Source organism: Oncorhynchus tshawytscha, linkage group LG20, assembly GCF_018296145.1.
Source record: "Oncorhynchus tshawytscha isolate Ot180627B linkage group LG20, Otsh_v2.0, whole genome shotgun sequence".
Classification (NCBI taxonomy): domain Eukaryota; kingdom Metazoa; phylum Chordata; class Actinopteri; order Salmoniformes; family Salmonidae; genus Oncorhynchus; species Oncorhynchus tshawytscha.
In genome coordinates this window covers 39724510-39747660 of record NC_056448.1, presented here as the reverse complement: position 1 = coordinate 39747660, position 23151 = coordinate 39724510, and the positions used below count along the sequence as shown (strand labels likewise).

Below are 23151 nucleotides of genomic sequence, written 5' to 3'. Positions count from 1 at the left end.
ATACCCCTATCTAGCCTTTTTGTTTTTCAAAGCCATTTTTTTTGACTCAATGTAATCTTTTTATTTCTCTTTTGAATAGAGAACAGGTGGTTGTGAGCTGATTCAGTTAATCACTTTAAAGGAAATGTAACATTTAGAACAGCTCCGGAGTCCTTTAAGTTCTTATTTTTATTGGAAACAGTTGATAAAATAACTGTAGAGAGAATACATTTGATCAAACTGCCACCCCGACACACACAAGCATAACGGAAGTTTATTCCACTTCACCAACAAGCTCAAAGTGAAGCCTGAAATTGAATCAAATGAAGATGCTGAAGAGTTAAATAAGTGCACCATGTACTCAATGATTTAAAAAAATAATAATACTTTGATCGTTTAATGCATCTGGTATAACAAGAAGTTCTCTAGACAGAAAATGCAAGTGTTTTTGGCCCTTCTAATCAACCTGAATAGTCTTGGCTAGGCTATACAACCATTTCTAGGAAGAGAACTATCACAAAATACTTTACAAGGCAGCGACTACAAAATCCTTGAACAAAAGAAAATCATTAACACAATGACATATGACCACTCATGAGTCAAAGATGGGATGTCTAACAAACACAGCTATTTGTAAGTGAAGTGAATGACTAACATATACCACAGTCAACCAGTTCAACTGAGACCAATATTGTATTTTTCACACTTTGTAGCCAAAATATAAATTAATTCAAAATGTCCCTTTTGTTATGTTAAGGTCAACCTCAATGTACTTCAACTGTTAATGGTGTTCTTATCTAAGGGGAGGACTTGTAAAGAAAGACTGAGCAGCTAGTATAGGCCTACATCAACCTATGCCCTGTTTAACACTCCACAAAGCCTGTCTTAAGTTGGATCGTGTTCATCAGGGCACACCGTAGTGAAACGTTTTAAATACTTTTGAAACAGAATGAAAAAATGAGTGTAGTCCCCCACTGTTTCAGTAAGTTCTCTGGTGCATAATGAACATGACCTTGGTTTGAGGCACAGAGACCCATACATGTAAAGGTAAGAGTTTAATACTATGTAAAATACTGAAGTACTTATTTACACTTTGATTTGTTGATTGGTAGAATGTGACTAATATAGTAATACTATACACAGGTTTATGTTGGTATGTTATATGAACCAGACAATGTTTTCTGCACTTCACAGGAATCACCAATCACAGCATATGGTCACAATGGCAAACTCTTCCTAGCTGTCCTTCAGTCCAAATGCTTTATGACCAACTACGCACTCCACCACTTCTATATCACCAAATGTACCTGTCCATCGCTGTAGGACATTTTGGTGGCAGTGGTGGGATGTAATGCTGCATTTTGAGTCCAAAATGGATGCTTCACCGAAGAGAAGGTCTCTGTTGTACAGTAACTCTACCGCCTTGTAAATGTGTGTTTAAACCATTCCTAGGTGCCCATTAATGACATTTGGTGGCAATTCCACACTCGTGTGGGCACTTCAAAGTTCAGCACTGGAGGGCACCAGAAGCAAATACTGTTCTGGCGCTTATGGAACTATCCGCATTCTTCCTCAGTGTTTTTCCTTCATGGCTTTTGAAGAAAGGGCTGCTCAGACAATAGTCTCTTTGGATGGCCATTTTTCACGAGATGGGCCTCGTGAAGAGGGCGGAGCAGGCGGTTCACCATGTGACCTGGGGAGGAGAAGCACCACCCTCTGATTGGTCTGCCGCCATTCGTTGTACAGCCGACAGTGATACCTGAGCGACACCTGTGGTAGAGAGGCAAATTCAGGTTTAAATACTGTATATACTGTGCCCATTACTGTAATGCATTATGCAAGCCCAAACAAGTGGAAGAGGAAGATGTTGGGGCGGCAGATAGCCTACTGGTTAGGGCGTTGGGCCAGTAACCGAAAGGTTGTTGAATCTAATCCCCGAGCTGACAAGGTAAAAATCTGTCGTTCTGCCCCTGAACAAGGCAGTTAACCTACTGTTCCCCGGTAGGCTGTCATTGTAAATAATAATTTGTTCTTAACTGACTTGACTAGTTAAATAATGGTTTAATGTTTAAAAACTTTTTTATTTTTATTTAAAGCCCCTAGACCAGAGATGGGCAGCTGGCAGGCTGCATGCGACCGCCCCCTTTGAAGGCCCTCTGATCAATCCATTTAAAAAAAATTGCAGTCTCAACTTACCAAGTTAGAATAGTACAATACACAAGGTGAAATTTGGTTGTGCATCACCAATTTATTTTATGTCACTCAATAGGCCAATGTCAGCTAACTTTCAGATTGGTAAATTAGTCTAGCAGCCAGCTATCTGGGGGGTACGAAGACCCGCAAGCAACTGCAGACCCTCATGATGAGTTCAGATTTTTTTTGATCCTCACCCCCATCAAAGTTGCCCATCCCTGCACTAGACACTGGTCTGACGTTGGTTGTGTTGAGTAATGTCTAGAATTGGGACAGGGTAAGCTGATCCTAGATCTGTGCCTAACAGCATCTTTTACCATGTGCAAACCAAGTGGCTGACTAAAAGTGCTAAATTCCCAGGGTTGCATTCCTATTTCCTGCATAGCACCCTGAAAAGAGGATCCTACAGTATACACAATAGGAATGGAGGATCCAGAGAGTCAACTAATGTTTATACTTGTTAGATTGTTTTTTTACCAGTCAAATGGCTTGTATGTGTACTCCTTATGAGGCATTTGTGAATAATGCGATGTATCTGTGCAAGGGTTTTGCGTCACAGACACATCCAAGGGAAAACGGGAACGAATTTGGGCAAAATGCACAAGAAACGCCCAAAATCAGTCTGACCTCTGCTGAGATATACTGGCTGTCACCCTCCACCACTCACCAGGGTCCAGAAGAGGTAGATGGTGAAGAGGGCCACGGTGAGGGCGATGAGGCCCACGGCCTCCAGGCGGCTGGAAAAGTGCAGGTGGTCCACGGCACCCCGCAGACACAGCCACCCGGAGATTGTGGCCAGAGGCGTGATGAGCAGGAAGCACACCATGTCGCCGAACAGCGTCCGTTTTTCCTGGCGCAGGCCCGGGTTACGCACCCACTAGACGGAGAGAGGAGAGAAAATGTCACGTTTGCTGACAACCGAAACATCAATCAATGGGCGAGTCAATGCCACATTTTCATTTGTGCCGAAATCAAAATTAAATAAAGTTCAACAGGCTATGTTGTGAAATAGGCTTGTTGAAGTCTTTATAGACGGGTTGGCTGACAACGTCATGAAAATGACGCGCGTGCATCGACACTAAATGTGTAACGTGATAGGTATTTTAACATTGCTATTTTTTAACACACCAAAAAAGCATTTGATTGATTGATTAATAAAATATTTTGTCACTTGTCTTTCTCAAATGAAGGGGGTGATGACGCAATCTTTGCGAGAGGGAGGGAATCTGATTTCATTGTTCCTCAGCTCGCGACTCAACACTTAATTCAGGATAAATGGAGTTAGCCTACCAAGGAGGATTCATTGCCATAGAAATGTACCTGGCTAAAATATGAGCCACTTTCTTGGTATTGGTTATCCCGAGTTGAACTCAATTGACCAAAGTTACCTCGCTAATTCCTCAAACCAGGTATGTACTGTAGTATAGGGCTCTGGTAACCACCCTTGGGTTCTCGAGGTTTTGTGACAGTAAATTCTATATTTGCTCAGCTAACACCAGTATATTGTTTTACGGTCTTCCAGCTAACAGGAACAGTGTATTGCTAGCAGAAAATTGCTAACTGAGTTTGATAGCAATATGTTGAGAGATAGGAGAGTGTAACTGGATTTACTCTAAAACAGGATGCCAGTCAGGTCTTCGGGGACTGGGCTAGGTTGGGCTAGAGCCAAACAAATGATGCCTTGCTGATTTAGCTATGCCATTTTCTCCCTCATACAACCTCTATTCCAAAGCAACATGCGCTTTGCTTTGATAGACAGCTAGCTTGGATTGCCAACTACCCAACAATATCTTTGGTTTCAGTATATTAAAGATGCACTCCAGGATCTTAAGCACAACAAATTGGTAACCTATAGTTCAACATTTGTATGATTTTCAGGGCGTAACATATCATAGGAAATAGACAACATATTGCACAATTTGATGACATAGTACACAAAAACCAGGGAACACTTTTGGCTCGTGAGCATCATTTTCAAAATTTACTGGATGAAATTATACAAAAGTTCCAGAGTTCATCTTTAACTAAAGTCCATTCTTCAAATATTTGGAAAGTAGACTTCTCCTGAACATAACGAGAAATTCAATCGCAAACCAACCCACAATGTCTGTGGTTTGTCAATATTAAAAGTCTATGGCTCCAAGAATATAAAATAAAAATCCTGGTGCATCCTCAAAACCTCATGGAACAAAGCTCTCTTTATGATCCAGACGATGAGGCACGATATATAGATTATATATTATATTCATGAGGAATCAGACCTGGGTTCAAATACGATTTTAAATCTTTTCAGTTACTTCAGATGTGCTTGATTGAGCTCACCTAGCACAGTGGAACCAATAGAACTGTCCCAAAATCGCAAATCCCACCAATTCGGCACACCAGACAGGTTTAAGAAAACGATCAAAAGTATTTGAACGTTTTGGAATAGTTGTTGAACCCAGGTCTGATGAGAAATGCTACCATGGTATGCATGGTACGGGTGTAATTGCCACCAAACAACCACTTTGCACCACCGCTATCCAATTATATATTATATATGGAGGCAGTGTCCTGATGCAGAAAGAATGCAGGAGATGCTAGGGGGTAATAACATGTTAGCTAGAGGTTATTGTGGAGACGAGGACACTAACACACACACACACACATTATTATTGTGGTCGAATTCATTCCACAAAAATATGGGGTGAAATCTTCTTCAAATAAAAGGGGAAATGAGGGGTAAAGAAATTCATAAATACAACCGATATTAGCAGTGAGCTTACTTATTACCACGAGAACCAAAACTAATTTGGAGTTGATTTATTCATTCACTTGCAGTATTAATTTACAGAGCACAGATGACTAGGTGTTTTTGCTATGTGTTGACAATTATTTTGCGATTTAAGAGCTTTTGGGAAACTCACCCCTGAAAGACTTTTAACTGTTACATTGCTAATAAGACACACAGTAACATCATTGTGATGATATAACCCACAGTAACATGGAGGATTGGTTGACAACTAGTGTACCTGCTGAGAATGTAGAGGAACTGGGGTGTGTGAAGTGTCATGGAATGTTTACCAGAAGCCCAAAGTGTCTTCAACCCCCTTCACTTCATATTCCATCTGTGCATATAGACCAAACTTCACACAACAGCTTATAACTATAAATGACAGATTTACTAGACTGTGTTCTTCCTAAAAGATAGCAAGAGCCAAGAAAATCCTTTGGCATGATGTTTTGATGTAACATGAAAATAACATGGAAAAACAGGACAGGCCCTAGGCCTGGTTTTAAGCCCAGCGCGGACAAACATATATGTGTTTGTTGGGATTATGGGGACAGAAGGGCCATGCACAGCGAGAAGGGCCATGCACCGTATGGGTAGCATGTGATTATGACAATGGTTTATTTACATGCTGCATTTTGTGTGTGCATGTGTGTATTTATGTGTCTGTATACTGTACCTCCATCAGTGGCCGGTTCTTCCTCTGTACAGTGAACTGGTAGTGGCAGAGCTCACAGGCACTGGTGCCAGAGGCAGAGAGCCAGTGCTCCAGGCAGCTCCGGTGGATGGTACCCAGGGTCCCTGCACACTCACAGGGGGAGAGCAGCTCCTCCTGACCCCCTCCGTCATGACAGATCCGACACATGGGCCGCTCAGGCAGAGGGCTTCGGCGATATGGAACGAGGTGAGGAAAAAAGAGGAACAGAAAGAAATTGTCTTTAGATACGCTGATGTTTTCACAGGCTGGTGTTTTCTGTACCCCTTGAAGCTTGGGACCGCAGGTGGAAAAATGTGCCGTTCCACCCTTGAGCAAGGAAATTAACCCCCAACACAACTGCTCCCCGTGCGCTGATGACGTGGACGTCGATTAAGGCAGCACCCCGCACCTCTCTGATTTAGAGGGGTTGGGTTAAATGCAGAAGACACAGCTGAATGCATTCAGTTGTGCAACTGACTAGGTATTCCCCTTCCCCCTTTCTGAGAACAATAACAGCTGACTAGGGATCCTACTTCCCCCTTTCTGAGAATAATAACAACTGACTAGGGATCCTACTTCCCACTTTCTGAGAACAATAACATCTGACTAAGTATCTGGGCAGGTAGCCTAGTGGTTAGAGCATTGTGCCAGTAACCGGAAGGTTGCTGGATTGAATCCCCAAGCTGACAAGGTAAAAATCTGTCTTTCTGCCCCTGAGCAAGGCAGTTAACCCACGGTTCCCCGGGCGCTGAAGACATGGATGTCGATTAAGGCAGCCCCCGCACCTCTCTGATTCAGAGATTAGGTTAAATGCGGAAGACACATTTCAGTTGAAGGCATTCAGTTCGACAACTGACTAGGTATCCACCCTTCCCTTCCCCCTTTCTGAGAACAATAACAACTAAGTATGTCTTCCCTCCCTTTCTGAGAACAATAACAACTAAGATTGGACATCGCAATTCACTGACTAGAGGTTTTCAAAAATATCAGGTCAATATTTCAGTGGATAGAAAACTAGCTGGTTAAATAACAAAACCCTGGGAGGGAGTTGGTGTAATTTGACGCTGTCACACATTGTTAGAATACCCTGTCTATTCTGTCTCGGTACTATGCATACATACAGTACATCTCTTAGATTACAGACTCAAATCAAACATTTTCTGGATTAAAACAACATATGCAAGGAGGATTATTACTTTCATTTACTATATGGACTGTAATCTATGATTCACCAATCTCCTATATGGCATCTAATCCTCTAATCTGGATGATGATTATGTTGGGTTGTTGATCGCCTTGATTTCATCAGGAAACTAATCCGATGTCTTTGACGGAATGAATGAGCCCCTCACTCAACAAACCTCCCCTTGAACATAAACACTCGTCGCTGCCAATAACTAACACAACAGAATGAACATCATCTTGTCAGACAAATGAATTAATAATAAGATTTTGATAGAACAAAAAAACTTTGGAGTCGTCGTCAGTTTGAAGTTATAAAAGCCTTTAAACCTAATCTGGAAATTGTTTTTCATGTTGATCATCAACAGAACAAACATGACAACAACGTCACTGGATACGAAAACAACTAATAAACATCTATGGCGATAATGTTTGTTGATTTAGTTTATATTAGACATATATGACAAAAATACATATTTATAACCTGGTCCCAGATCTGTTTGTGTTGTCTTGCCAATGGCCAGACATAGAGTTGGAAAGACGGCACAAGTAGACCTTGGACTCGGATAGCACATACTCTTCAATCAGTATTTATTAAATAATACATTGTAGATTGTAGCTACCATGGCAATTTATTCTGTAATATTTATTCTGTAATAGGTAGCAAATTAAGTTGATCCCAATTCTATAATGTATGCTACCAGCTCTACTGTATGCCAATCTATGCTAGCTACCGCTTTGCTACTATGCTATCTATCTCTAAGTGAAGCTACCCTATGCTAGCTAGCGCTATGCCACAGGCTGATTATTAAGAGGGCTTTGGGGGGGCTAACAGTTGTGACCCAGTCTGCATGACTGCAGCTGTTGCCGCTAAAGCCCCCCTTTGTCTCCCATAGTGTGTGTGTGACAGAGTCCCGTCAGGCATACATGCTAATCAAGGTGCTAAATTTAGACTCTGCACCATCCGGCCAGAACAGGACATTTGTTGTGTTTCAAATGTACAGACATTTACCCCACAGGGCCAGTTAGTGTGATTGGTATGTAAGTTATGTAGCTGTCTGAAGCCATAGTTACTCATCTATAGGATCTATATAGTCCTCTTTCACTGCACAGAGAACAAGAAGGACATCCCAGACAGATAGAGGGGGGAAATCCTTTTGAGAGGCACTTGATTTGTTACCATTCAGAAATCGTGTTTGGTTATATTTGGGTATATATTTAAAACTAGCTTCACTTTACCTCTGACCCCTACCAACCCCCCTCCCCCCTCCACACTCGTACAAAACTCTATTCCATCCATGTTTGGCAGGTCCATACCTCTGTTTGGCGTACGCTCCCACGATAGGTGACAGCAGCTGCCCATCCTTGGCAGACACTTGCATGTAGTACTGCGGCTCTCCATTGGCCGGACTGCTCTGCTCTTCCATTGCTTTTCCTGGGAGGTCAGGCTCTGTCGGGTAGTCCAGGCTACCCATTGGATCAAAGTCCCTGTCGCTCAAGCAACTCCCTGTGTGGGCAGAGTCAGAACGCTCTGGCAGCACCTCCGGCAACAGAGTGCATCGACTGGTCGTCATGGCAGCAGACGGTTATCTTTCATTGGCGTCTGGCTTGGTTACTGAGCATCATCTGTCTGGAGTAGAGGAAGGGAGAGATACAGTGATATTGACAAGGGTTTCAAGCATCATAAAGTGTGTGTGTTGATGCGTCATACATACAGGTGGCACAATGGGATTGAATACAGTATCTTCTTTTGGTGTGAAATCCTGAAGGTCAAACTCAATGCTTTGAATCTGCCACTACACCAGCATTTCGCTACACCTGCAATAACATGTGCTAAATATGTGTGTGACCAATAAAAAATGTGATTTGCTGAATAGGCCTATCTGCCTTTGTTAAAAGCTATATTTTGTGGTGTAGTAATTACAAAGATATGAAATTAGTAAAGTTCACCTGAGAACATTCAGTCAACTATAGTCCATAGTCAAGTAGAATCCTTTCCATTTCCTGTGTTACATCAATAATGTTTGACCTACTGTAATATGCAGGGCCTCCCTACCATGTTTCTGTTAGAATTATACTAAAGGTCATCTCTCTTGAGGTGCTGGAGATCTATATAGGTTATTAGTATAAAACCACTCTCAAATGACGGAGGCTTTACTAACCTGTATAGATCTCCTTGCTTCCCTGTGACAGAGGATAGATAAACTATACAGAAGAAGAATTAATAGTCGTCTGTACAACCTAAGTTTCTTTACCACTCCAAACAGAGTAACACTAACATAACATACCACACTCAAAATAAACAAAAAGGCACTGTCTTAATATATTCTACGTTTTTGATTGAATGTATTGAGAGATAGATGTTTGGGATCTGTCAATGTTTTCTCTTAATGCTTACTCGCTTAAAAATGTACAAATCCCTCTGGCTTGTGTTGATATTTACCACAAAAATGAACATGCGAACAGACAGCGATCACATTCCAACTGCCACAGACTAAACACAGATGTCTGTCTATTCAGTGCGCCGGCATTAACCGTGTCCTAGTTCAGCTATTCCAGACCGCACCGAACAACTAGGGAAAGTGAAAACAGACAGAGGGTGGCTGCGACAACACAACTTAACAATGATGTCAACACAAAACTAATTCGCATCAATGCGGCTGAGGTCATATGTCTGGTGTTCAGGTAAACATTCTGTCAACGCAGCAGATTGGAGGAAGGCCACACTGACAACAATACCCAGTGTTGCAGGCTAAAGATGTGGTTGGTTGAACAATGATTAAATATAACTCACCATATTTGTAGCTAACTAAGCATACAACGTAACCACACTAAACACATCCATATGATAGCATGTAAATTAACCGACATTAAACAAGACACATTATAAACACAACGATTTTAATTGTAAACATTTGAAGCTACCTAAGCATGCAACCGAACCCTATTGAAATGCATCCGTATGCCAGCATAGCAATTAATCAGCATTAAACAAGACACGTAAATAACACAAGGGTTTTAACTGTAAACTAGCAGCGAACGATAAACAATGGCATCTTTATATCCGTATACAGCTGAGACAGTAGAGCCCTTCAGCTGGTTTTCCCCGAGAGTTTTCGCTAAAGAGCTTTAGAGAAGACGTAATATTACTAGACACGTTGTTAACACGTCCACAGAGGACGTTCCTTTCAGATAATGATCTTTTGCCCTGGAACCACGCACTATAATTCTGGCACTCCCTATTACAGTACAAAGAAATGTGAATGACATGCTATTGGATACAGATAGAGCTTTCAGTATTGTACATTCAACCATGCCAATGAACTCTTCCTGACTAGGACCAGTGAGACAACAGGATAGTGACTTTTTAAATGCTTCACAATGCCTATCAGATTACACAACGCAACCGTTTGTGAGTGGGTGTAAAAATCTACATGATGGAGAAGTGGTAGGGACGAGACCTGGGTTCAAATACTATTTGAAATCTTTCAAATACTTTTGAGTGTTTGCTTTAGCATGCCTGAAGTGTCAAGTGAGTGGGGTTTTCACTTTCTGGACTTTTCCATTGGTTCCATTGTGCTAGGCAAGTTCAATCAAGAACAGCTAAAGTATTTGAAATGATTTAGAATAGTATTTGGTACAGACATACGATAGGGAAGGGCAAGAACACAGTTGTTTCACATTGTGTTTGGATACAGAGGAAGCAGAGCCTCCTTGGCACTCTGTGGGTGGTGTTGCGTATTTGTTCAACTGTCAGTGAAAAATGTCAAACCACTTCCTGTTGCGTCATTCATTCAACCTGGTGTGCAGACAACCCATGGAAACATAGGCCTACTGTAGACCCTTATAGATGCTTTAAGTGGGTGTGGAGATGTACTGTAAATAAGCCTAAGTTGCAAACCTGCAACTAAGGTTGCAAATGCAGAAAACAAAACTTCATTGACTGATTTGTTTTGCACACACACACACACACCTTGAATGGTAACTTGCTCCACCCCGGTGTGCCCCTTACTCCACCTTTTTGGGTAGCCATTTTCCAGGTCAGGACCAATGGGCTTTGAAAAGTTGTGGTTTGGCACTGGGTGACCTCACATGTTGTTGTTGTTGACCTCATCGTCGAGGCATAGGAGCGAGGCAACCCATGCCAGGGTGGACTACAGCAGCTCTCGTTAATGCCATAAACTACATTTCAAAGCCACGGTGCAGCAACAGAATGTTTCCCCTGTGAGAACCTGTGATCTCCAAACATGTCACAAGGTTTGACCAATTGAGGCAAGAGACTAACTATGACCGTAGCAGGAGACAATAGTAATGACTAGTCAGACCTCCAAAACAGGAACATTAATCATTGTTGGTCGACTTTCAGGAACACTTTACTCATGGTACTTTCTATAGATTTTTGTCATTCTTTGTAAATCAGTCACTCAATGTAAAACTATTTGACTCAAGTACCCATGGTGGAGAAAAGGATGTAAACATATTCTGAGTCATGCTTTTGGGAAAGACTGTCAAAAGTGCATTAGAAAAAGTTTTTTTTATTTTAAATGGACTCTCCTGCCTTAAACCTGTACACCAGAATAAAATTAGACAAGGACAGTGATACACAGTGAACGTTAAGGACATCTGCATGTGAGAATATCCTATAAATTGTGAATGATGACCCATGTCGACATGCTGTAGGCTGTATGGTTTGAAATACTGCAAATAACTACTCAGAGAGCTGTTAAGCACTAGGTGTGGACATCACAGTTTAAAATTAACTGACATAGCTAAGCTAACTTCTAAATATTAGACCATGCTAACTCGCTTATTGCGATGACAGCTTTGAATCTGACTGGACTAAGTCTTCAAAAACAAGAGCATGAAATGCAATTCTTGTCAGTGAATAGGACCTAGTCACACAGTGAAAGCACTGTTGTGCCTAGATAAGCCTGAGTGTCGTTGATAAGCGGGGTGGAGATTCCTCTGAAGTTTAATTTATCCCTTACTGCCTTCTAGACCCGCACTCACTCACCTACTCTACTTAATCCTATGGAGACACTGGCTTTGTGCCAGTATCCACACTAACACACAGGCTAGCATTAGAATGCATGGCAAATACATTGGTTCATTTTAAGTAGTGTTCTAGTGTGGGTATGGGAACAGTCATGGGCCTCATACATAGTGTGGATACTGGGAACAGTCATGGGCCTTATACATAGTGTGGATACTGGGAACAGTCATGGGCCTCATACATAGTGTGGATACTGGGAACAGTCATGGGCCTCATACATAGCGTGGATACTGGGAACAGTCATGGGCCTCATACATAGTGTGGATACTGGGAACAGTCATGGGCCTTATACATAGTGTGGATACTGGGAACAGTCATGGGCCTTATACATAGTGTGGATACTGGGAACAGTCATGGGCCTCATACATAGTGTGGATACTGGGAACAGTCATGGGCCTCATACATAGTGTGGATACTGGGAATAGTCATGGGCCTCATACATAGTGTGGATACTGGGAACAGTCATGGGCCTCATACATAGTGTGGATACTGGGAACAGTCATGGGCCTTATACATAGCGTGGATACTGGGACAGTCATAGGCTTACTCAGGAGCATTCAATGTTACAGAATGTTGTAGAAAATGTATTGTGTAGAACATACATGCCCCTCTCTCAACTAGAATAAAGAGCTATGTTTCTGCTATGTTTTTTACAAGTTGCAGCCCACAGAATAAGCCATTCCAGGTCTGCATATCACCCTGCAAAGAGGCCCAGAGTCTAGTGTGTCGAGGTCTTTCGGTTCATATCGGCTATCCTCCCTATTCACTACAATATTTGGAGGCTCTGGAACGATGAGATAAAGTGATAAACGAGGTTATACTGTAAGCCTTTCCCAGTCAATCCCACTATGGCATAGTGTTGCTGTCTCTATCTCCCATTAAATTACTTGTCAGTGTGCTACAGTATGTGTTACAGTGTGTTAAATGAGCTTTGGGCTGGTTCCAGTGGACGAGAGCGGCATCAAATGATAAGCTGTTCAGTGGACAGGATACCACTCCTGTCCTGCATTCAAGTCACAGCTGTGGCTCTGTGTGTAACAGTTGGCAGCCACTTCTGCTGCCGAAGCCTTCGGACCAGGCACTTAACTCTCATCAGTGATTTACTCACAAGCTGTGGTCAAGCCTAGCCTGGTTAAACTGGACTGAACGCTCACGTCAGTCTGCTTCAACCAGGCTAGATCAAGCCTTGATAGGGTGACGTATTTAACAATGAAAGAATGTGGCTTATGGTCAAGTGTATAACGTTTTGTTGGGTTGTAGATTGATTCACACTGTTTTGTCTAGGCCCTTGGTCAGTCAAGTCCCTCAGTTGTAAGAAACAATAGTCTAAGTGTATACGTTGTTACAGAGTTGGTGACAACCAATATCCAACACCTTCAAGTTAAATGTTACTTATTCAATGAAACAGTGTCTTATGTCCATATCAATAGAATTAGATCTCTATTGTTAATATTGTTTTTAGGTTTGACCAATAACATAGTTAAAGTGCGTCATAACACTGTGGTATGTCTTTTATTGAGGAACCATTGTGCAAAGGCCTATTAACTCGGTTCCCATCTTTCAGAGGTCAATCTCTCTGCAGCAACAATGTATCGGCTAAATTTACCCTGTGTTTGGTCTTTCTAGTCGCCGATCCTTTTAAGATAAAGGACAGAGAGGAAAGACTGTGCTTGTATCAAATTGTGACTCACAGTTATCGGATTGGCTTGAATTCTTCCAGTAAAATGTTGTGTAACTAGGAATTCCCAAATTTTGCCATCACAATGGATAAACATTGGCTTTATTCCATGCAGATTTCCTCAGCCCTCCCCAAAAACAAATCATTCAGTGGGCTACATGTGAATCAGCTCTCAACTGAAACAGAGTATAGTGTAGCACGATAGCATTCTAAGATAGCTAGTCCTGACCCCAATCACAGTTTATTACATTTTTTTATGTAACCTTTATTTAACTAGGCAAGTCAGTTAACAACAAATTCTTATTTACAATGACAACCTACCAAAAGGCCTCCTGCGGGGACAGGGGCTGGGATTAAAAATATATATATTTTTATAAAATATAAATATAGGACAAAACACACATCACTGCAAGAGAGACAACACAACACTATATAAAGAGAGACCTAAGACAACAACATAGCATGGCAGCAACACATGACAACACAGCATGGTAGCAACACAACATGGTAGCAGCACAAAACACGGTACAAACATTATTGAGCACAGACAACAGCACAAAAGGCAAAAAGGTAGAGACAACAAAACATCACTCAAAGCAGCCAGAACTGTCAGTAAGAGTGTCCATGATTGAGTCTATGAAGAGATTGAGATAAAACTGTCCAGTTTGAGTGTTGGTTGCAGCTTGTTCCAGTTGCTAGCGGCAGCGAACTGAAAAGAAGAGCTACCCAGGGATGTGTGTGCTTTGGAGATCTTTTACAGAATGTGACTGTCAGAATGGGTGTTGTATGTGGAGGATGAGGGCTGCAGTAGATGTCTCAGATAGGGGGTGAGTGAGTTACAGTACTTGTGAATCAGCCCCCAACTGAAACAGTAAACTGAGGAGAGGATAGGATAGCACGATAGCATTCCACGCTAGCTAGCCATGCTGTTTGGCTTCAACTTGAGGTCTCTCCCCCTCTCACATTTTCTAAGCTCTAGCACTGTGGGAAAGGGACGAGAGAGACTTAAATATAGCTTGTTTGACAGACTGCTTTCCACCACCCCGCTGACCACAGCCGGTAACCTCTAGCCAGTCTTAATTCCATCCTTAAGGACGCAGAGTCGTAGACCCTCCCCCCCTCCTCTTCCTTCCCTTCTCAGTGTCCTTTGGGACAAAGTGTGGTTCATTTAAACAGCTAGAGGAAGGGGCACATAGGAAGTAGGCCAGTTTGGTGAGAACTAGCTCTGCAAAAGACTGCACTTCTGGGTTCTCCCTAAGCTTGCATCTCCCCCCCCCCACACACACAATAGTTGTGGTGTCTTAAATCTTTACAAATGTCTAATCTTTAAGACTAATTGGCTAATAATACTGTCTGTGAAAACTGCATTTAAACACCTTTCTGGTTTTGGTAGTAAAAGGTTTAAAACAATAACTGATATAGTGTACTGATGCCAAACACAATGTATTAAGGTGGTGGTAATTTTTTTTGACCTCAAGAGATGTGTAGGAGGCTCATTTTTTTCAATTTGTTTATTCATTTTCACTCAGCCAAGTGAAACACACCACAAAGGCTTTTCACATTCGACCAAAAATAAATTGTTTCAAAGACAGTGGACATGCATTGGCCAGTGCCAAACCACACACGAGAACTTCCAACTCCTGTTTGTTTTAAACACAATTTAGCTTTTTAGTTTTACTCACACCTTTCAACAGCATGCCAGCAGACAAATTCATTTTCCAAACATCTCTACACACATGGTTAACATTTTTGCGTTTTCGAGCATTTAACTCATTTTTTATTGAGAATATCTCATTTCAAATGCCTGTGAGCATCCACTGACTCTAGGCCGGCACAATTATCTAGACTGTTCCCACACAACTACACTACAGCATTCCTCTTCAACTAGTGTTTGACCATAACATAGCTGCATACTTTTCTGAGATAAAACCCCATAGCGACTCATTTATGGTTAATCTACCGCAATAAGGAAGTTAATGGATATAAATAGCCAATGTGGGACTGAGTACAAAGGGGCTTTGACTGTGTGTGCCAGGGACAGTGCCCACCCAGCTCTGTGTGTGCTGCCAACCGACCATTGTGGCATGGCAGGAAAAGGACTCCATGCTGCCTTTTGCATAGCATGCTGCCCCGGGGCACAAATTAGAGCAAAAAAATCTGCCCTTTTTGTTTTTCAGATGCCCTTTTAACTCCAACTTCTCAACAGAAATCCCACATGTATAAATAGGCTACAGTATATCTCTTCGGTTATAGTGGGAAAGGGCTAGACAGGGCTAGCGTTTAGTACAGAACTGCTCAAAGTATGGCTTAAACTGTGGCCTAGCTAACCTCCTAAAACAAGAATTGGCATCCTATATCTTACCACAACATGAGCAAAACCACTGTATCTAGAGAGGCATGGCTGCTGTGTAGCATCTGTATTTGCATTTGTATTTATTATGGATCCCCATTAGTTCCTACCAAGGCAGCAGCTATTCTTCCCGGGGTCCAGCAAAATTAACTGCCTTATACAATTTTAAAAACATTACAATACATTCACAACAGATTTCACCACAGACTACTCCACTACCACATCTCTACAATACAAAATCCATGTGTACGTGTGTGTATAGTGTGGGCTTCCAAGTGGCGCAGCTATCTAAGACACTGCATCTCGGTGATAGAGGGGTCAAGACAGACCCTGGTTCGACAACCATCCGTGATTGGGAACCCCATAAGCCGGCGCACAATTGGCCCATTGTTCTCTGGGTTTGGCCGGGGTAGGCCGTCATTGTAAATAATAATTTGTTCTTAACTGACTTGCCTAGTTAAATAAAACATGTAATTGTGTGGATGCCAGTTTGTGTTGCTTCACAGTCTCCGCTGTTCCATAAGGTGTATTACTCTCTGTTTTTTAAAATCTAATTTTACTGCTAACATCAGTTACTTGATGTGGAATATAATTTTTGTTAGTGCTGTTAGTCGCACTTTATTATGGACAGACTTCTCCCCAATATGTTTTGACCATGACAGTTTACAATCCAGGGTTACTTGCTCAAGTTCCACATTATTTATTACAAGATTTAGTTGAGGTTTAGTGAATGATTTGTCCCAAATACAACGTATTTCGTTTTAGAAATATTGAGGACCAATTTATTCCTTGCCACCCATTCTGAAACAAACTGCAGCTCTTTGTTAAGTGTTGCAGTCGGTGTAGTAGCTGACGTGTATAGTGTTGAGTCCTCCGCATACATAGACACAATGGCTTTACTCAAAGCCAATGGCATGTCGTTTTCATAAAGATTGAAAAAGTAAGGGGCCTAGATTGCTGCCCTGGGGAATTCCTAATTCGACCTGGATTATGTTGGAGAGGCTTCCATTAAAGAACACCCTCTGTGTTCTGTTAGACAGGTAACTCTATCTACAATATAGCAAGGGGTGTAAAATCCGCACTGAAGTCTAACAAAAAAAGATTATGGGGGCTGTTATCATCAATTTCTCTCAGCCAATCATCAGTCATTTGTGTAAGTGCTGTGCTTGTTGAATGTCCTTCCCTATAAGAGTGCTGAGAGTCTGTTGTCAATTTGTTTACTGTAAAATAGCATTGTATCTGGTCAAACACCATTTTTTCTAAAAGTTTACTAAGGGTTGTTAACAGGCTGATTGGTCGGCTATTTGAGCCAGTAAAGGGGGCATTAATATTCTTAGGTGGTGGAATTACTTTTGCTTCTCTCCAGGCTTAAATTAGTAGGCTTAAATTGAAAATATGTAAAATAGGAGTGGCAATATTGTCCGCTATTATCCTCAGTAATTTTCCATCCAAGATGTCAGACCCCAGTGGCTTGTCATTGTTGATAGACAACAATAATTGCTTCACCTCTTCATACTCACTTTACATAACTCAAAATTACAATGCTTGTCTTTCATAATTTGGTCAGATATACTTGGATGTGTAGTGTCAGTGTTTGTTGCTGGCATGTCATGCCTAAGTTTGCTAATGAATGATCATTAAAGTAGTTGGCAATATCAGTCAATTTTGTGATGAATGAGCCATATGATTCAAAGTTTGCATTTTTCCCCAAAATGTCATTGAAGGTGCTCCAAAGCTTTACTATCATTCTTTATGTCATTTATCTTTGTTACATAGTGTAGTTTATTTTTATTTAGTTTAGTCACATGACTTCTCAATTTGCAATATGTTTGCCAATCGGTTGTGCAGCCAGACTTATTTACCATTCCTCATCACTCTCAACCATACAATTTTTTAATTCCTCACCAATCCACAGGGATTTAACTGTTTTTATAGTCATGTTCTTAATGGGTGCATGCTTATCAGTAACTTGAATAAGGAATTGAATAAATGTGTCAAGTGCAGCGTCTTTTTGCTCCTCATTACACACCACGGACCTACAAATATTATTTACATCAACATAGAAATCACCACAAAACTTATTGTATGACCTCTTATACATTATATTAGACCCAGCCTTTGGAACTTTGGTTTTCCTAGATATGGCTACTATATTGTGATCACTACATCCGATGGATCTGGATACTGCTTTCAAACACATTTCTGCAGCCTTAGTAAAGATGTGATCAATACGTGTTGATGATTTTATTCCTGTGCTGTTTGTAACTACCCTGGTGGGTTGACTGACAACCTGAACCAGGTTGCAGGCACTGGTTACAGTTTGAAACTATTTTTTTTTGATTGGGCAGCTTGATGAAAGCCAGTCAATATTTAAATCACCCATAAAATATACCTCTCTGTTGATATCAAATACATATACTGACTGTTTTCACTTGGTCTATAGCAGCTTCCCACCAGAATGGTCTTTAGGTGAGGCAGATGAACCTGTAGTCATATTACTTCAACAGTATTTAACATGAGATCCTCTCTAATCTTTACAGGAATGTGGTTCTGAATATAAACAGCTACACCTCCACCTTTGGTATTTCTGTATTTTCTGTAAATGTTATAACCATGTATTGCTACCACTGTATCATCTAAGGTATTATCTAAATGGGTTTCAGAGATAGTCAGAATATGAATGTCATCTGTTACTAGAACATTATCTGTGTTTAGGCCCTGGCTGACACATATAATCTATGAGTTGACATACATACCATTGGCATGAAGGCCTGATTGTCTGTGATGGCTTTTCTAACTGCCAGTGATGTCACTGTGCTTTGTGCAATTAATAGAAGGCGTCGAACTGTCGTGGCTCTGAACAGACAAGGGGAGGGGAAACCAACGCGGATATGGATTCAGCCCATAGGGGCTAGTGCCTTTAACTCGGAGGGATTACCCCTGTCAATCAGAGGATATTACTGTATCACCACAGAATTACTTAATGTAATAATAACTTGTATTGCGCGTCATTGTCAGTTTAATGTGAAACTGCAGGGGATTAGTTTGGCAGTGTGCCAGCTGTCAAGTAGTAGATCAAGTCTGAGATAAACAACATCAACATGTCATGATTTGTTTACTCTTCTGGGCCAATCAGAGGAGTGACGAGGAGTGACAAGCTATCCCATTGCATAGCAACAAGCTCTTTGGCGAAATAGGGATTTTGAATGATCAGTTAAATCCAATGGAAAACTAGAGATACTACTTGACCAAAACCGCTGTACAGATGTTTTCAGGGGTAAAAAACAACATTGGCCTTGTGCTGGAAGGGTGCCCATTTAGATTCAAATTCAAATAACTACTACTACTACTACTACTGACTATCTATTTGAACACACCCACCACACACACACGTACATTTAAACACACACTGAGAATACTATTTTGGTGCATCTGGGAAATAGAGCCATATCCAATTCTCCATTATTCTTCACCATTTTATCCCTCCATCTTACCAAGGCACGTACAGATGTACAATAGCTATAACACACTAAGGAAACTGACACTTCAGAGAAACCTTGGGAGTGATTGTCCTCTGCACAGTCTCCACTTCAGATGGGTACTTTTCCCTTTTCATGATGGCTGACAGCCCTTGAGAATTGGCACAATGCCTGCTACAACAGTGGATTGTGAGACCTGGTAGCCACAGCACTGATCAATCAATATTTTCACAGTACACACATTGTAGGACACTATAACACTATGCCGTCCTCCCACATACTGCACTGTAAATCTACTTTGTTGCTCCCCGGGGCTGTGTTCTGTGAGCATGGTTGGTGTCAATGCCATTGCTAGTCGGTCAATTCAGGAAGTTAACTGAAATTCCTTTTTTCCCATTAAGGAAAATTATAATTTTTGTTGACTAAATGAATTGGATTACAATTGACCTCAACACTGCATGTGAGTGACCCCTTGCCTCAATCTAACATTCTATTTGACATCTTATTTCCTTGTTGTTACTATATAGTTTTCCAAACATAGGAAAGGCATATAATATCAGCCTTTATTTTACACGCCAGCCTATTAGAACCTGACTGTTCTCTGTTACATGACAACTTCTGTTGTTGTGATCCCCCAGGATGCTTTGCATCATTGTTGTTTATGAGGCTCAGGCAGACAACAGAATAGTATTAATCCATCTAACATTTTTATAGCCACAACGATATCCGTTCACCATGTGTTTCACACAAGTTCTAGTCTAACCTTTAGTATAATTCACATTTTAATCCAAATGATACACCACAGAGATCATTAGTAATGCTAAACTCTCCACATACAGTGCAATGTGAATATTTGTATTACACAGCCAAATGAGCATTTCACCAAAACCGTTCAAGCTATTTTTTATTCTATACTTTCCAGCAAGAGATTCAATTGGCCTCTACAATCAGACGTTCATAACCACAAATTCATATTTAGTTAGACATGCTGTATAAATGAACATATTTTCTGTGTGTTGTATGTTCGGGAGTATTTTGATGACATGATAAGCTGAACAACTGTAAACAAAGCAATGCCAAACAATACTTTTTTTTTTTTAAAGGGCCAAAGTACACTCATGACACACCGCAGGGACTGGATTCCTTAAAGCAGCACCATGCTGCATACATTTTCTGTGAAACATAATGAATCTTTCAGTCTAGTGCCCTTATGGCACGGACCAATGACCATATTGTTTGACCCTCTCGACAAAAGATCACCTATATACACAGACATATGTGCTTCTCTTAATAACTCCAGTAGAAACTTCAGTATTAGTTATGATATACAGGTAACTGCCAAAATAATGGAAACATTTGAGTAAATGAGGGATAGATACAAAGTATATTGAAAGCAGGTGCTTCCACACAGGTGTGGTTCTTGAGTTAATTAAGCAATAACATACCATAATGCTTAGGGTCATGTATAAAAATGCTGGGCAGACTATTACTTTGGCTACCATGGCTAAGCCCCCCACAGGATGACAATGCCCCCATCCACAGGGCACGGGTGGTCACTGAATGGTTTTATGAGCATGAAAACCATATGCCGATGTCTCAGTTAAAAGATCTCAGCCCAATTGAACACTTATGGGAGATTTTAGAGTAGCGGCTCTGAGACAGCACTTTCCACCACCATCAACAACAAAACACCAAATTATGGAATTTATTGTGGAACAATGGTGTCGCATCCCTCCAATAGAATTCCAGACAGCTGTTCTGGCTTGTGTTGGCCCAACGTCGTATTAACACCAAGTTAGTGTTTCCTTTATTTTGGCAGTTACTTGTAGCTAACTATCCATAGTGTGTGTGCGGTCTGTGCACTCAACGTGAAATTGAAAAGGGTAATTTGACCGTTTTGCTGTAATAGACACACTTTAAAAGAATGTGTTAAAGTTTAAAATAAAATATGTATTTATTTTTAATTAAAAATATAATATTGTCATGTTTTTCAGTCTGTATATCATCATTGGTTTGGCTGTCCAATTGAAGAAGCCTACACGAGTCAACAATAATGCAACAGCTGAACGCAATGACAACTGTACGAGAAATGCTCTGACTAATTAACTAACGTTCTGGAGCAAATGTGCCCTCGGTCTCATGACAGCATTTTTGGGATTATCACAGGCAAGTCCCAAAGAGAGAGCTGCCAAGAAGACTCAAAGAGCAGATACCGTTTTCAGAAAATGGAATGCAATGTACATGTTAGATAAATGAAAGAAGCCTCGCAATTTATCAGACCATTTACAAAAATCACACGCTTTCACCGTGACTATTGACATTGTTCATAAAGACAAGTAATAACATACACAGTACACGTATCCAAAACGCTCTGTTGTCAAAACACTGTTAGATTGTAACACTGTAACTAACATTAGCTTTATGCATTGTGAACCCCATTGCATTGTTTTGACAGCAGGGTGTGTGGGTGTATTGAGCCAGACACAAAACGAAATGTTAATTTTGTTAACTCATGTGCCACACCTTACATTTGACCATTTGTACTTACTAATATCTAAACTATACATACCTTCATTGTGAGATCCCAAGTCTTCAAATTATGATTATACACACTGCGACGCAGGATGATCAAATAATCGTTTGGTTTAATGTCAGTGATCCACGCCAACTTCCCCCCGGTCAGCTGGTAAATCAAGCCGTCTAGCCAGTCAGACATACAATAACGGTCTCCCCCATCCAATCAGATTATTGCAGTAACAAAACTTGCCACCAATGGGAGGGTCCTCAGCGGAATGATGATCTCGGGTACCGTGGCGCATCCTGGTGGTCTATCCAGGAACTTTCACTTTAAAATCAATTACCGGTTCTTGGTTATTATTCATCCAATGTAAGACGGCTGTCTTTTTGATATTTAAAATGTATTGACAAAATATAATCATCACCATGAGCATGCATTTCACGTAAGAAAATTATAGGCCTATATTTATTTCAGTCAAATAAAAAATTGCCTACAGCTGAAGTCGGAAGTTTACATACACTTAGGTTGGAGTCATTAAAACTCGTTTTTCAGCCACCACACATTTCTAGTTAATAACAAACTATAGATTTGGCAAGTCGGTTAGGATATCTACCTTGTGCATGACACAAGTAATTTTTCCAACAATTGTTTACAGACAGATTATTTCACTTATAATTCACTGTATGACAATTCCAGTGGGTCAGAAGTTTACATACACTAAGTTGACTGTGCATTTAAACAGCTTGGAAAATATTTTAAAAATGTCATGGCTTTAGAAGCTTCTGATAGGCTAATTGACATAATTTGAGTCAATTGGAGGTGTAACTGTGGATGTATGTCAAGGCCTACCTTCAAACTCAATGCCTCTTTGCTTGACATGGGAAAATCAAAAGAAATCAGCCAAAACCTCAGAAAGAAAAATTGTAGACCTCCACACGTCTAGTTCATCCTTGGGAGCTATTTCCAAAAGCCTGAAGGTACCACGTTCATCTGTACAAACAATAGTACGCAAGTATAAACACCATGGGACCATGCAGCCATCATACTGCTCAGGAAGGAGATGCATTCTGTCTCCTAGAGATGAACGTACTTTGGTGTGAAGATGCTGGAGGAAACAGGTACAAAAATATCTATATCCACACTAAAACAAGTCCTATATCGACATAACCTGAAAGGCCACTCAGCAAGGAAGAAGCCACTGCTCCAAAACCGCCATAAAAAAAGCCAGACTACGGTTTGCAACTGCACATGG

At 40.9% G+C, this 23151-nt stretch overlaps 1 protein-coding gene across 2 annotated transcripts; it reads right to left on the bottom strand.

Annotated features, from left to right (window-relative positions):
• Window positions 1-149: 149 nt before the first annotated feature.
• Window positions 150-22550, bottom strand: marchf3 (E3 ubiquitin-protein ligase MARCHF3). 2 transcript variants are annotated; one of them, XM_024381548.2, is made up of 5 exons: window positions 21951-22550; window positions 8139-8451; window positions 5622-5826; window positions 2840-3049; window positions 150-1749 (listed from the first exon to the last, which is right to left on the bottom strand). In XM_024381548.2, the coding sequence occupies exons 2-5, from the start codon at window positions 8393-8395 to the stop codon at window positions 1591-1593; spliced, it is 831 nt and encodes a 276-aa protein (XP_024237316.1). In that variant the 5' UTR covers window positions 8396-8451; window positions 21951-22550; the 3' UTR covers window positions 150-1590. The 2 variants fall into 2 exon arrangements, with proteins under 2 accessions (XP_024237316.1, XP_024237317.1); XM_024381549.2 differs by lacking the exon at window positions 21951-22550 and adding an exon at window positions 8772-10065.
• Between the last annotated feature and the right edge of the window lie 601 nt (window positions 22551-23151).

Bases quoted from the DNA above. Each gene is read 5' to 3' on its own strand.
- marchf3 (XM_024381548.2), bottom strand. From the start codon at position 8,395: ATGACGACCAGTCGATGCACTCTGTTGCCGGAGGTGCTGCCAGAGCGT. The intron at 5,827-8,138 runs GTATGGACCTGC...ATATCGCCGAAG, and splicing joins GGAGCGTACGCCAAACAGAG to CCCTCTGCCTGAGCGGCCCA. The intron at 3,050-5,621 runs GTACAGTATACA...CTCTCCGTCTAG, and splicing joins AGAACCGGCCACTGATGGAG to TGGGTGCGTAACCCGGGCCT.